The following is a 15,283-nucleotide window of genomic DNA, read 5'->3' on the forward strand; positions in this document are numbered from 1 at the left end:
TGTTTACTTTTTCTACTTAAAAAGTGCACTGTTGTGATTGTCTTTTTTAAAATTTTATATACATTGGTCATTTTGGGCTTATTTTTTCCTGTATTTAGTCTATGTACACATCTTGCAACTCTTTGTACCTGTTTTTCTGGTTTTATTATTGTAACTTATTGGTACTGAAATTCAAGTAAAACTTATTAGATACCTGTAACTGTTAGGTGAAGAAAATAAAATACATAAGAAAAATATCTGCTCAAATATTGTGCTATTGATCATTGATAAAGACCTTGTAGCTTACAAAGCTGTAGTAAAACTGGCTTGAACCTCTAAAAGTACTTGCATGGCTTTTAGTCCAGTTGAGGATAAAATGCTGTTGTTTGCACATTTACATTCTTACTGCTACCACAAATGAGATGGTTGTGAGATGTTACTACATATGGGGTGAGCTTGGTGGAGTAGTTTGGCATATGTTGTGTACGGCAGAAAAGTTTGTGCAAACACCATTATTATTTTAAGATTAATGTAAATTGTCTTTCAAATATCTTGTTTCATACAATGACAAGCTAAAAGGAACTTCTGGGAGCATTGTAAGGACAGGATTCTTCTCACTCTGTCTGAGGCATTTACAATGGAGATTTCTAGAACTTAATGTAGATCACCCAGGGCCCTTTATCATCATTAAAGAGGAATTGATGATTTTGGGGCATGTTTGATCTTAGCTGATTTTAAGCATTTGCTTTAGGAAAAGTGGAATCACATCCTGGGATACCCAGACTCTTTTGATTTTACCTGTACTGATGGTAGGGATAGCTCCGCATGTACACAGTGGGCATCCAGGATGCTGTGAGCTGAGCCAGAAGATGGTGGAGTCCCAGAAAGCCGTCCCTGGCAGCCAGAGCTGCACGTGCACAGGCCTGGGGAGCTGCCATCACGCTGGCTCTGGTGTGTAAGTGGAACTAACTGTGTTTCCAAGCCTAAGGGGCATGTTTAATCCTCATGAGGAAAACTGACATCTTGAAATGGAGCACTCAGTTTCATTAAAAGGCATGCCATGAGGAGCCAGCTATCTCAAAGGAAGGAGAATTTTCTCTAAGTATTCAGGCAGGTGCTCTCTGTGCAAGGTCCTGATAACAAGAACCTGTGCTAGCATGTGTGGCAAGCTCTTCTGCAGTGGGAGGACTCTTTCTCCTTTTAAAACCAAGACAATAAACTCAGCCAAACAAGTAAAAAATTGATCTAAGATCTAAGAATATGCATCTCCCTTGAACAGGGGAGCCCCAGGCTGTTGCCCTGCTATGACACTTACTCAACATTCAGTGTGTTTATTCCTCTGTGTTCCTTCTCCCACACAGGGGATTTAATTGCTTCAGTACAAAATGTGCTCCTTAGGGTTTCCTCTGGCCAGTGCATTCTCCCAGGCTGGAGATTAGGTTGTGCATAAGCCTTGGGCTGTCATTCTGCACCAAAGAGAATGTTAAAAGTAAATCTCTTTTACTGTTTGCCCTTATCTCTCTTGGTGTGGGCTGCCTTTTGGCGCTCAGAATGGCACTTGCTAGAAATTTGCTCCCAGGAATGAACAGTGTTAACTCCGTGGTTCATGCCAAGCAGAGTGATAAGTACATTTTCCTGCTTGCTTGTTACCAGCTTGCTGGCATCTAAGAAAGGTGGTTACATACCCTTGTTTACACACCCTTGGTGTTCAATTTGTGCTAAAATTGTAAATAGCCAGTCTGCAGGTTGGTAAGCTGTCTGGTGGGCTCAGGCATGAATATAATATATTCAGGATGAAAGTCTATAACTGAGCTGTGGCAACATTCTTTGAAGGAAATTTAATACATCCTCTTTGTTGTATGTAAGTTCTATTTTGTTAAAAATAGAGCAAAGTTATAATAGGATTTGATCGCCCTGACTGGAGCATTGTAAAAGAGGGGCCAGGCACTAAACCATTGATGCTCAAATCAGGGGAAAAGCTAGTTAGCTTCCCTGGCATTAAGGGAATGAATTTTTAGAAAGCCATTCATTGATATCTGACAAACAGCTTGAAAGGGATGCCAAACCCTCAGGGTTTCTGTCAGGAGCCTTAAAATGCATTTGCATATTTTTTGCACGGAAACAGCAGCTCTCTCTCTGTTGCCAAACTGCAGAACTAAAAGGATGCAAAAAACTCTATCCAATCCAAAGGGCTCTGAGGGGTAACTTCATAATCAGAATTCAAATGTGTGCAACAGATTAGGAAAATGACTTCAAATGGGATTTCAGCCATATCTAAAAGAGGCACGGAAATCCTGAACAGATTGGTAGGCAAAACATTACCTGCACTGCTGTTAAAATGCTTGGCTTTTTTCTCTGGGCATTTCTCATGTAAAAAAATAGCTCACTGATGTCAGCTGATCACACAGATTAATGTTGTTTAAGGTGCTACTGCTTACTTTTCCTGATAGCAAATGTAATTTTTCTTCTGTCAGTTTTGATTTGTCTAGTTGATAGGCATACTGTTATGGATTAGAGTGATAGAGGAATAAAGAAATGGTGATCCTCCACATGCAGCCAGTGTATCCAGTGGTCCCACTGGCTGGCAACTGTCCTTCCATTGCCATTTGTCCTTCCTATACCATTTGCTGGCAGCTGTTGTGGATGGAACCAGAGTCCCCTGGCCTTGAAAGGGTGCCTTGCCAGCATGGGCAGCTCTGCTGAAGTGCAGAATCTGTGTCAGTGTGAGCTGGAGCTTGAGCTGCTCTTATGCCTCTCCTTTTCATTAAATGGTTTCCTTGTCTGATTCCAAATGTGATTCTGTTCTTTCCTTTATGGGAAATGCTTGCAAAGACAACAGAGCATCTGGGGCCAAGATTGTGCTTAATGTGCAGGTGGTGTTTTGTTGGCAATATCCTCCATGTCACAGGCTAACTATCAGGCTTTTATCATTTTGAGGAGGAAGCTGATGTGTGCAGTGAAATTCATGATGGGTAAAAATGCCATGTAATTTTTAGCAGGTAATTTTACTCTCTGGTCATCCTCCCATCCAGGCTGTAATATGAGTAGAGTTCTCATTATGCTAACAGAGTTGACATTCAAATTTCCCATGCATCAAGTGAACAATAGACTTCCATTGCGTGTACATGGCACTGCCATTGATCTGATTGATCTGGAGTTGTAGCAGAGGATATGATCAGTGATGTGTGAACAGGAAAAGCACAGTTCACTCTCTTCATGAATGTCTATATTAGTCAGAACTGTCCTTGAAACAAAGTCCTAATAAGAAAATCAGTATTGATACAGTTAGATTACAGTTCATAATGATTATGATGTTAGAAAATCAATAAATAATCCGTGACTTAATTTGTGGATTTGTGCAACGCTGGTGAGGTTTTACAACTGTAGAAAAAGATTGGTATATTTTCTTTAAAGATCTGGCTCTATATCTGTATAGAATGACTTTTTATTTCCTTACCCTTCATTTTCAAGGCTCATGTGCATCAGTATAGGCTGACAGAGATTTAAAAGACAAAGAGTATTTGTGGCTTCACATCCCTATTCTAAAGAAAAGTGGTTTTAAATGGTGGAAGAGGTCCTTCAGTATTTCAGAAGAAATGTTTTTGCCAAGTTTGTGTGGTTGGCATCAAATCAGGAGTGTTAGGCATGTCTCCTGCCTCTTGGAAAGATGAGCTGAACACGAGACTGTTGGCAGAGCAATGTGCTGCTTCATTAAAGGGAAACATTGATTTGCTGGGGTTTTGAGCCTTGTCTGCAGCTTCCTGGGGAATGGCCCAGCTTTCCCTGGAAAGGGTGGAGGAGATTTCTGGGCAGGATAGCTCAGAGCTTGGTGAGAGTGCTCTCTGGAGGGGTGAATGTGATCAGGACACGGAGACTGAGCTGATGGTCTGTGTGGGACTGTGTTGGTGGGACAGGGGATCCTGCTTGGCAGCTGTGCAAAGCACCTGCATAAGCAAAAACTTTCCTGTTTCCATTTTTGCAAGTGAAATTATTACTTGTCTAGGAAGTACGGGGCTGTTTGGGGCAGCTCTGATTCTGGTACTTGGAATCAATTTGTGGATCTGAGCTCTACACTCTGGCAGAGCTGCTGAAGACCATGGAAATCAAAAGATTTTAGCTTCACTTTGAAAGCATTATTTTGAGCAGCAATAGGCTTGCTTCACAAAGGTAATTTTGTAATAAAGGCAGTCTGAAAATATATTCCACATTTGGTGATATTCTGGTCTAGTTTCTTGAAAATTGCAAAGAAAATATTCAACTTCCTACAATGTCAATATAGTCCAAGGACCAGTGTTTATACAGAAATATATCTGTTGCAATTTTAGAAGCTCTCATTTTGACATAATTAACTATCCTTTTTTTTTTTCAGTAAATAGAGTAATCATTCAATTTTCACCTTGATTTCCCTATTTTTGTTTCCAGCAGAGTCAAAATGTCAGACAAAAGCGATTTAAAAGCAGAACTTGAGCGCAAAAAACAACGTTTGGCTCAGATAAGAGAAGAAAAGAAACGGAAGGAGGAAGAAAGGAAGAAAAAAGAGGTAAATCTGCAAAGCCACCTTTTAGATAGCTTATGCTTGCAAAAGGGGCTTGCTGAGGTTTTGACATCTCAGTATTGTATGCCCCAAGGTATCTGTCATGTGGAATGAGATACTCAAACCCACGTCAGACTAACCTGAAAATCAAAAAGCTTATTTTTAGTCAAGAATGTTGGGGTGAGGGAATTGCTTTTAAAACCACGGCACTGTCAAATGACAACAGTTCAGACAACATGATGTGCATGTGTATGGAGAAAGAAAAATTGATTTGCCACAATGCTTTTTCCTGGGCTCTCCTTCAATGGAAAGGGAGTGGAGAGTGGGCAAAGACAGAAAGAGGACTCACATTTTTTCAAGCCATTACAATCTAAATATGTATTTTTGTACTCTGAAGACTAGTTTGATTACTAGCTAAGGTAACAGGTTTACAATTATTATTCTCCAGTAAAGTAAAACATAATTGCAATTGCATTTTCATCTTCTGGCATGGGTGCATCTTTCAGTTCTGTTAAAATTTGATTGACATATTAGTTTATTTGTCCTTGACAATATGCATTAGGTTTATCATTAAGGGATTTGTACTTCTTTTTATTCAGTCACTTAGTGGAATAGAGGTGAGAATTGACAGGGAGTGGATATTCATTTTCATGCAAAGTCAGAGAAGCATTAAGTGATTATGCTTCCTTTCCTTCAAATGTCAACACTTACTATAGTTTAAAGCACCTGTTATCCTTTACTAATAACTGGTTTCCTTTTAAACTGACACTTTAATATTGTACATGAATTTCATGGAATTACTGTGGAAATGTGATGTGATCCAAGAAATCAGCATTCCAGTTTTGGCTGTCTTTTTAATCTTTTTTCATTTGAGCCACATTTGTGCAGTTACAGCACACGCCCCGGTGAGGCTCCCGGACTCACTGGGGAAGTCCTCCATAAGCAGATCTTTAAATGGAAATGCTTTCAGGGTTCATTACTAAAGAACTAGAGGGACTGGGGCCAAGCTAATGGCTCGAGGGAACTCTTAGGTCCTTTCTCTTCATCCCCTGACTCTGACTCTATGCTCATGGAGAACTTGTGGTGGTTGAAACTTTCCATTGGCCCCGAGAGCCACATCTGCAGATAATTATGCTGCCATGCATAATTGTGTAAATGGGTTGTGCTGTTGTGCCAGGTGGTGCAGGAGTGAAGGCTGACACTCACAAAGGTGCTTGGCCATTCACACTGGTGCTGGGGAGCTGTCTACGAACCTACAAGCTGTGAGATAGTTCGTAGGAAGAGCTGAGCACAGGAATATGCTGGGCCTTGACTATAAAATCAAGGTTTCCTGTCTCTGAACTGGAGAACATGAGCAGTCTGAATTTCCAGGTTTTCTGTTGTGCCTGAACCAAGATCAACACCAGTCTGAGGAACTGTACAAGTCCTCTTTTCCAACACTCAGATTTCAGCAGAAAGGGCAACCTCATTGTGGGATTCTGGCAAATGCAGGTGCTCCTACTGTGCTTAGATTCCCACAGATCAGCGTGGGAGAAGGCTAATGTGTGGAAGCTCCAAGGAGGTAGAGATAGCTAGGCAGAGAGGGAAGGGTCTCGTGGACCTTTAGTGGGCCAAGGGCTGCCAAGTCCTGGTTTAGAGATGTCAGTTCTTTCCTTTGCACCTCTTGGATATTGAAGCTAATGAGTCAGTATTTCTTTTCCCAACAAGTGCTTGGGAGCAAATGTAGGACCTTAAGCTACATCACTGAAATGCAATGAAATTTTTTTCTTGATTCTGAAGTAAGTAGGAAAGGGCCAGTTTTATTCAGGGTAATGATACTTGTTTTATGGTCAGCTTTTATGTTAGTTGAATAAGTTGCACCTACTAAGTGAAAGGCAGAAAACTTCCATTGTTGTCCTGTAAAAATTCCTGCATATATCCTTGCAAAAACCAGTTTTACCATCCATTTAAGGAAAAAATACTGTTGCTGATATATACAGTATAAATTATCTAAGTTATAAATTACCTAAAAGTATCAAAATGAATTTCAAATTTTACCTAAGCAGTAGTGCATACAAATATTACCACACATATAGTTGCTAGAGCTGATTATATATGAAATAAACTTTTCTGTTTTCTTCTGGTTTAACTCAGGCTGATCTACAGCAGAAGAAGGAGCCAGCTCAGGAGGATTCTGATCTAGACCGTAAAAGAAGAGAGACAGAAGCTTTGTTACAGAGCATTGGCATATCCCCAGAACCACCTCTAGGTATTTAAGAGAAGCACATTGAAAAGCATTCAGCCTTGCCACAACTAATGCTTTCTTTCTACTAAAGCATGCTTGGCTTTTTTGATTTTTGGCTGTATTAGTGAAGTGAACTCTTCTGTTTGAATGCCTGCCATACCATTCACGTATACAAGCTCATGGCATTTTGAGTACTTGTCATTGCCAAAAACATCTGTTTCATTTCTTCAAGAATTTTTTTATGAACATAATGCAGGTTGGTTTCGCATACCAGCAGTGATTTCTTTTCTGATGGACTGTTTTTTCTTCTCACTCAAAAATATAAGTGCTAACTTCATTAGCCCCAAGTTTTGTTTCAAAAATTCAAATTAAGCATTTGTAAGGAAGGAAGAGCATAGTTATGTGGGAACTCCCACTGTGTTTCTTTTAAAATTAGGAAAAACTGGAGAAGCAAAATAAAAAAAACAAATCACAAATAGAAAACCACTTATCAACAGACACTATTGTAGATTTTTGCTCTTGTTTTGTCTGCTTGACATCTTTTTTGGTTTTTATGTTTTAGTTCTAGAACCTGAAGGCTTCAGTTTAAAAACACATAGAGTACCTGAGTATGGACTGCCTTGATTAAGATCTGCCTCATTTATTGAATGATCCTAAAGTGAGAAATTTCCTTCCATTTCCCCTCTTTCCTTCCCCTTCCCCTTCCCCTTCCCCTTCCCCTTCCCCTTCCCCTTCCCCTTCCCCTTCCCCTTCCCCTTCCCCTTCCCCTTCCCCTTCCCCTTCCCCTTCCCCTTCCCTCTCCCTCAAATTTGGGACCACTCCCACTGTTTTAGCTGAAACCTTGGCCTCCCTGAAGCTATCAAGCCTTTTCATTAAGTTCATTGTGACTGAATCTAGGATTTTACTCCTGGTTATTCCTGCCAGTAATATATAGAAGAAACTTCAAATTTGACAAAATGTTGAAGTTTTGGTTTAGGAAAGCACCTTATACAGATGCCTGGGTGCATATGCAAGTAGATAGTGACATTCTGAATTGGAATTTAAATTAATTACTTCCATCAACCAACATTCATTGAGAAAAAGTTACTATTTTTATAAGTTATGGTAGAGTGACTAAAGCTTTTAAACCCTACTTCTCAGTAGAATTGTCTGACAAGTAATGGTTAGGCTATTTTTATGTATAATAAAATATATTTATTAAATTATATCATGATACAAAAGTAAGGTCCAAGATAAAATCAGATATAGCATTAAAAATACTCATTTTTATGTAAGAATGAGTATATATGTCCTTATGATTTTATTAACCAAACACATATATTCATGTTGCAAGTTATCAGTTTTTATCATAGGTATTTTTTTATGTTTGATACTGTCAAAGGAACACATAAATTCACATGAAAGATGATTCCTTTTAGTTAAAAATAGTGTTTTGTTCTCTTTTGTTCCCTTTGCATACACTCACAATTAATACAGAAAGGAGGATTTAAGAGGTCTCACTGTGAATATGGAATATGTAAACAACCAGACATACCTGTAACCTGCCAAAGGGCTGTCACAAAGATGAATTCACTTTTCATGCTGCAGTCATTTCTGTGACAGTCTCTAGGGAGAATCTGCATTAAATGCTTGACCATATGGAAAATCCGAATCTCTTGACAGGTCTGTCATTATACATTGTAAGGCATAACAAAGTATTTTAAAGTTTTACTCTGTTAAATCTATAAAAAGAAATGCACATGATTTGAACCAAATGGAAACATTGCTTTTGCATTAAAAAAAACCCTCTCTTTTTGTGTTTTATTCAATGTGACTGCTTTGAAGAATACTTGCTTTAAATCTTGACTGGAGCCATCTCTTAATTTTTAATATTTTTGAGAAACCATTTTAAAAGAAATCAGGATATTTTTACTCTTTTATTTATTATTTCTTTGCTGAAGAGCTTTAACTCAGGCTGACCTTGAGCTATGAACTTCCTTTCCTGTTTCAGGAAACAAAACTGCCTTTGCATGAAATATGCTTCAAAAGCCCTGGCAAGGCAAAGAGAAAATCATTTCAAGAGCTTGGGCAAATAGTGTCTAAACCAAGGGAAACTTTTCCTTGAGTGTTGAAATCATGTCCCATCGAAAATGGAAATTTTATATGACCTACATTACTTAAGAAAACAATCACCAAGTAAACTGTGTCTTCTCAGCACCTTTGGGAAATGATTTTAACTTAGCTGATTTCCTTATTTAGCTTTTATTTTTGATGTCATTTCCACACTGCAGCCGTAGAGCATATCTAATGGACACTGGCTTTTGATTTAAATTCAGAATTTGAAAAGTATGCTTGTTCTGTTGCCTACGTGACTTTACCAGAAGAGTTCACTTAGATTTTGACAAGACAAGCCCCTGATACTTCTTCATATCTTTAAAATCTTTTGCAAGTCAACTTCAAACCAGACTCAAGCAAACAAGTGCTATTTTATTTCCACAGGTATCTTCTTCATTGATTAGCTGTAGAATCCCATTGGGCTTTCAGTCCTGTCTAGATACATGTCAGTTTTAACACTTCCAGAAGACTTAAAATTCACTTGACTCTCTTCCTTTTCTTTTTCTTTCCTTCCTTATTTGCTTTCACCATTTCAAACTCTCCTACTCATCCATCCACTATCATTTTGGTCCATTGGTTTTGATTTGTCTGACACTGCTCTTCATCAGTGCAGTCGCTGCATGTGTTAACATGGGATACCTGTTATTTTCATTATTTAGTCCCAACCCCTATGTCTCCCTCTTCGAAATCAGTGAGCACACCCAGTGACGCAGGCAGCCAGGACTCAGGGGATCTGGGACCCATAGGAAGGTAAGACACAGAGTTAACAGACTTGAATTAATGTGAGGTTTTTTTCACTTTGCTCTTACTCGCCCATTTTTTCCTTTTCTGCTGTAAATAAGAACATGCTGTATTGAATGTGTACGTTTGTTTCTGCATTGTCCACTGGGTGCTACCATCCAGCAAGAGTGGTCTTAGATGTGAGGCAAATAAATGCATGCAACAAACGGATCTTTAACTCTGAGCCCCAAACCTTGTAGTGGAAGCAAGAGCTGAATTTATACTTCTGAAATGGCCTACAGGAAGCTCTCATGCTGTTTGGAAATACACTAAACAAAAGGGAGATGTGCCCAGGGGTAGAACCTGTTATTCATGCTGAGTTCTCTCTGTTCACATAACCAGTCCCCTTGGCATTCCTCCTCGTGTAACACCAGGTTGCCTCAGGTTGCTGTGACTGCTCATTGCAGTGTGTGCCACTGACAGTGGCAGAGAAGAGCTTGCACAGGAGCGGGCTGAAACATCCCAGGACCCACTGGCAATTCTGCCTTGGAAATTCTGGATATTGGAGAGTTTCCATGCAGAATGGAAGGGAAGCAGCTCTGTTCTTGTTGGAAAGTGGAATGTGTGTGAGGGATGGAAACAAGAGTAATCTTATTTTTGTTTCCATTGGGGAAATAAAAAATGAAGTGGCAATCCCAAAAGAATTCCTTCTCTGGAATAGAAAAGAAAGGAGAATGTGAGGATGCTGCTTGTAAACAAGGGTATGTTCAAGTAAGAAGAGGTGCAAGCAGCTATAATGTATGTTTTGAGAAATGTAAAAGACAGATCCTAATAGCTCTTTTTGTATCACACTAATTCAACATAGGGCTGAGCTGCCAGCTCATCCAGTCTGTGAGCCAAGACTGCTAATGGCTTGAAAGCGCAGTGATTGCTCTCTGTAGTTAACAGTGCTCAGTAGACATCATAGAATGCCTCTCCAGACATAGACTGTAATGTAACAGAGCACCAGATTTCATGCCACACCAGCCTGCTGCTTAGTAAAATCACACTTCCATAGCAGAGAGTATGTTGTGTCCCCTTCAGCCAGATGCAGACACTCTCCCTTGTGATGTGGGTGATGCACAGCTGCTACTAAATCAGCTCAGCCCTGCTCCCAGGTCTACTCTCTAGAAGTGGAGGTTGCTAAGTGAAAAGCCCTAGCTTGTAAGATGTAGCAGTTTAAAAGAGAGAAAATAGTGTAATTCTGCCTTCATAAGTAAATGCAGTAGATTTCAGCAAGTCAAAGTGCTTTGAGTAGAACAAAAATCCTTTTAAAGCAAAGTACAGCCTGCTGTTCAGTATGAACCTATTTACCATAGTCCTGTGTGAAGCTCTGACAAGACTTCTGAATTCCTGCTTTTCCTCTGAACCTTAATGCTGTAACTTTTTTACTACTAAGGTTAAAAAAAGGCTCTTGGAAGAATTTATTTGGCTGTTACCCACGCTAGCTGTTTGGCTGTCCATCAGCAACAAGCAGTGAGAGCACATGACCACATGTTCTTTCAGAGGAGAATGGAGTTTGTCCCCTCCTTCTGAGCTCATGATGTTCTGCATTCTGGGCTTTCACTTTGGATCCATTTTCCAGCTTCTTGTGGCTGTACTACAAATTCAGTGGGAATCCTGAGACCTTGCTTGTAGTGTCCCAGTTTGCTTGGCATATTCTCAGGTATTGAAAGGGCTGTGCTGTGTGCCAGGAAGGCTGCTTGCAGATCTTTTCCTGGAGTGATTGGTTTGTAATGGAAATGATGTCTGGTCCAGGCCCTGGGGAATGTCTGCAACCAGTGGATAGTATTGAGTGGCAGTTAGTGGAATTAATGTCACTGGGTGCAGGTAGATGTGCACTGCAGGCAGTGTTTGTGTGAACAGGTGCACTCAGGCCTGCATGTGTGATAGAGTGTCAGATACTGAGAGGAAGATGTAGAACTGTCATCACAATGGGTAAATAGGATCAAACCACCTCAGCTGTTTTCTCTGATAGGTGCCCAGACCATGCATCTAACTTGTTTTAACTACTGCATATATTCCCTGTTATCTGTATAAACAAGGTTATCCTGCTTCAATTTAATTTATTTTTCCGTTTCACTTTCTGTGATAGAGGGGACACTTCTGCTGGATCCCCTGCCATGCCATCACGCTTGTTAGATCTTTCCCTTTTCTGTTCTAGGCTGAGCTCAGGCTTTAGAGGAGAGCAGATTAGTCTCAAAGCTGCTAATGCCCCAGTCTCAGTGATCACAGCTTGTCCATTGTTGCTGCTGCAGGAATGACAGGCTCACACAGCCTGGCAGAAATCCTGCAAGCAGTCTGGTTACTCATTGCTGAAGTGTTCCCCAGAGGAAGATGATGGATATTAAAAAAAAAAAAAAATAAAAGCTGTGAAGTCACAGATTTTGGCTTGTTACAGGAGAGAGGCTCTATTGAAGCTTTGAGGAATGCAGGAGATCGTCATAAGTTCCCATGAGAGGGACCAGATTCTGGTACAGAACTAGGGCATGCTCATATTTCTTAGAGTTGTTGGTACTTCTGGTAATTCACAGACTTAATCTGTTGGTCCCATTATCACCAAGTATATTTGAGATATGCTTTGATCAGCAAGCATATGTGATGCCTTATATAAAAGTGAATATAATTCAGCCAGGTTTACACAGGTTTATGACATCTGCTTTTCAGGAAAGAAAATTTATAAACTGGAGAATTTGAACATTTTTAAGTAATTGTAGTCCTGGAACCACAGATCTCAGTCTTACTTTGCAAGATGAAAACTGACTGGCAACTTGCTCACCAAGTGTAATATCTACAAAGGAAAAAACAGGCTCCTCCAGCTGAAAAGGTGGAAGCAGCAAAGTGTTTGGTATTGAAGTTGGAGAAATATAAAGCAGAAAAAAATTCAATAGTGAGACAAATTTACCTAAAGACTGTGTGGGATCTTCTATCACTGGTTGTTGCTTGTCCAGGATAATGTGTGTGGCAAACAGGCAGATAATAGGTCAAACAATAACTCATTCATAAAGCTGTACAGCCCTTTTGTTACACAGGAAGAAAAGCTGCATGGTCACAGTAGTCACTTCTGCCATGGGACCTACAGACCAGTAGTGCTGCTATCCTCAGGACCATTGTCCATTATCTCCAGCACAACAGCCAGAGCACTGTTATCTTTTCTCTGATGCCATTCACTGTATTAGGAGAAGAAATGGGGTGGACTTTGTAATAGCACTGAATTGTGGAACCATTTCTGTCTTACTCATCCCAAGTTTCTATGGGATTTTTTTTACTGCTTAATCTCTAGTACCATTTTGCTATTTGTCACTTGGGAAAATATTAGGTTTGAGCAGCATTCCAGCTTCCCCCTGAGCCATGACAGCGACTGTAAGAATAAGCAGATGTTAGATCGATAGCTGTTCTAGAAACTGCTGGCTGAACGATTTCAGTTGGACAGGAGAGCCACATTTTGTATCTGTTTTTGTGGTCTTGGGGATCATTTCTGGGTACACAGAGGTGTGTTACACTTTGATTCTGGTGCTGCTCTTAGTTACCAGGCTACACTGAACAATTCATTGGAGCCCAGTTGTTGCTCAGAGAGCAACTTACCTGTCTCCACATTGCTTTGTACATCCCACTTTGCTTTTTTTGATGCCTGTGTTGCTTGTGCTATACAGAGAGGATGGAAAAATTACAGAGCCTGAGCAGATATCCATCTCTGAATAGATGGATCATTTCACAGAGCTTTCTTATATGATGTATTCAGACATTACTCATTTTTCATAAGACAGTGTTGCAGGATTGAATGGAGATTCTCCTTGGAATAGAGTATGCTTGGCTCTTTCAGGATAAGTGTTTTGGTTTGTTAAATATTTTGTAAGCATTTTGATGTGTTCTCTTGCTGATGTTCATCTTATAAATGCACAGACATGCACAACTTCAGTGGAGATTTGAATGCCTGTGAAGAAAAGGGCTGAGGTAAAGGCATTTGCTGAGAGGTCCTATGCTGTAGCACAGTGTGAAACACAAATTTGTCTCTATTAATATAAAACTCCTTTGTAATAACTGTATGCATCTCCCTTATGGATACTCTGAACTTTTGCTACCCTAGTATGCTAGAGAGGACACTAACTAATATAATTGAGGCACCATGAAATGTGCCCATGGAGAGGTACATTCTGCTACTCAGCATACCTTAGGCATTTGTAAATCTCGTCTTTGCAGCACTGACAGCCATGAATTTTGGGTTTGTGTCGTGCGAGGAAGAGCACAAGGACAATCCTTGTACAGTGCCTCAGGGGCAGGCAGTGCAGGGTAAGGTTTTGTGGGCTGAGCAGCTCTCTGGAGAGACCTCCTATCCTGGCTCAGGTAGGGTCCATCTGCACTTTGCATGCCAACCCAGCATAAGGCAGCAGAAACAGCTCTGTGCTGGGAGGAGGTGCTGCTGTGGCTGGGTAGTTTTCAGGGCTCACACCAGCCTGCACTGGTGTGTGTGCCTGTGTTACCAACAGGGAGTCCTGTGCTCACCTGGCATGGGGCATGCTGCCAGGAGCTCCATTTGGGGACCAAAGTGTGATTTATCTCTGTGGCCCATTTTGCCCTGTATGCTTCACTGCTCCTATGTGTTCCTGGGAACGTGTAGGATGTTCCCAGCTATTTTCACTATCCTACGGTAGTAGGTTTGCACAGTAGCATCTCATTTATTGTGAATTGTGTGTGTGTGTGTGTGTCCAGTGGAGTCCCATGTGTGCAGCACTTCCTGCTGTGCATTGGGGAACATGAGAATCCCATTAGACTGGGTGTAAGGTTTCCTGCCTTCCATCTGCTCAGTGAATTGCACCAGGCTCAGCTGTCTTGGATGTGTAAAGGTTAATGGTTGCCCTTCTTTCTGCAAGAATTTTATCTGTGCTCTTTTGCTTTCTAACTTGTGTATTTTGCTGTGCATAAGTTTAGGTACCTGATTGTTTTGTGGGCTCACATAAAGACAAAGCTATTAATCTTCTAGTGGCTTCTTTCAGAAGATGGCTATTTCAAAATGGTGCTTTATCTGCTAAAATAATGTAATCCGGATTATTTTGTGCTATTTCTCTCATAGCCCATTGGACTGTGCTGTGGATTTGTTTGGCTACAGCTACTCATTCTGTAATTATTGTTCTTATTTGGATTAGGCTACAATGTAATATTTGGTTTAAATGGCTCCTACCTGATTTTTGTTGTTGTTCCTTTGATATCACAGGTTTTGAGATAAGTTTTATGCACTGAAATTGATTCACTTCCTTCAGTGTACAAAGCGTACTTGCAGTAAAGCAGGGTTAGCCCTTCTTTGGAAGAAGCTCTAAATATTTAATGAAAGTTCCTGTGAGAATGAGCTTGAGCATTGCATTAGGTAGCAAAGAAAACAAAAAACAAAAGGAAACTGGATTACTCAAAGAGATTTTTTAGCAGTAAAATGCTGGAGAAGTTAGATCACTCTGGAATCCTGATTATCTCATAATCACTAGTTTTTTAATTCTGCATAAAATATGTTAAATGAACAATCCTAGAAATAGAACAGCTGTCTTCAATGCTGGAGCACTTTTCTCTAAGGAGCAGTATGGCCTTTGGCTTTGGCTCGTGGCATGATTTTTTTGTCCACTACATCAGTTCATCTTGCAGTCACTGTGACCTCTGAATGTTCCCAGTTGTATTCCAGGGAATATTGTAGCAGCTGTCACATC

General features: G+C 40.3%; 1 protein-coding gene across 9 annotated transcripts in view; it reads left to right on the top strand.

The window, feature by feature from the left end:
* DYNC1I1 (dynein cytoplasmic 1 intermediate chain 1) overlaps positions 1–15,283 on the top strand; it is a 186,548-nt gene that overhangs the window by 14,458 nt on the left and 156,807 nt on the right. For 3 of the 9 annotated variants that reach the window (XM_059482963.1, XM_059482994.1, XM_059482979.1), the window contains exons 2-4: positions 4,402–4,519; positions 6,647–6,761; positions 9,440–9,581. In XM_059482963.1, the coding sequence (XP_059338946.1) occupies positions 4,412–4,519; positions 6,647–6,761; positions 9,440–9,581 (365 nt within the window). In that variant the 5' untranslated portion in view covers positions 4,402–4,411. Of the gene's footprint in view, positions 1–4,401; positions 4,520–6,646; positions 6,762–9,439; positions 9,582–15,283 lie in introns of those variants that run through there. The other 6 variants (XM_059482986.1, XM_059483013.1, XM_059483003.1 and 3 more) reach the window with 4 other exon arrangements.

Source organism: Ammospiza nelsoni, chromosome 1, assembly GCF_027579445.1.
Source record: "Ammospiza nelsoni isolate bAmmNel1 chromosome 1, bAmmNel1.pri, whole genome shotgun sequence".
Lineage (NCBI taxonomy): Eukaryota > Metazoa > Chordata > Aves > Passeriformes > Passerellidae > Ammospiza > Ammospiza nelsoni.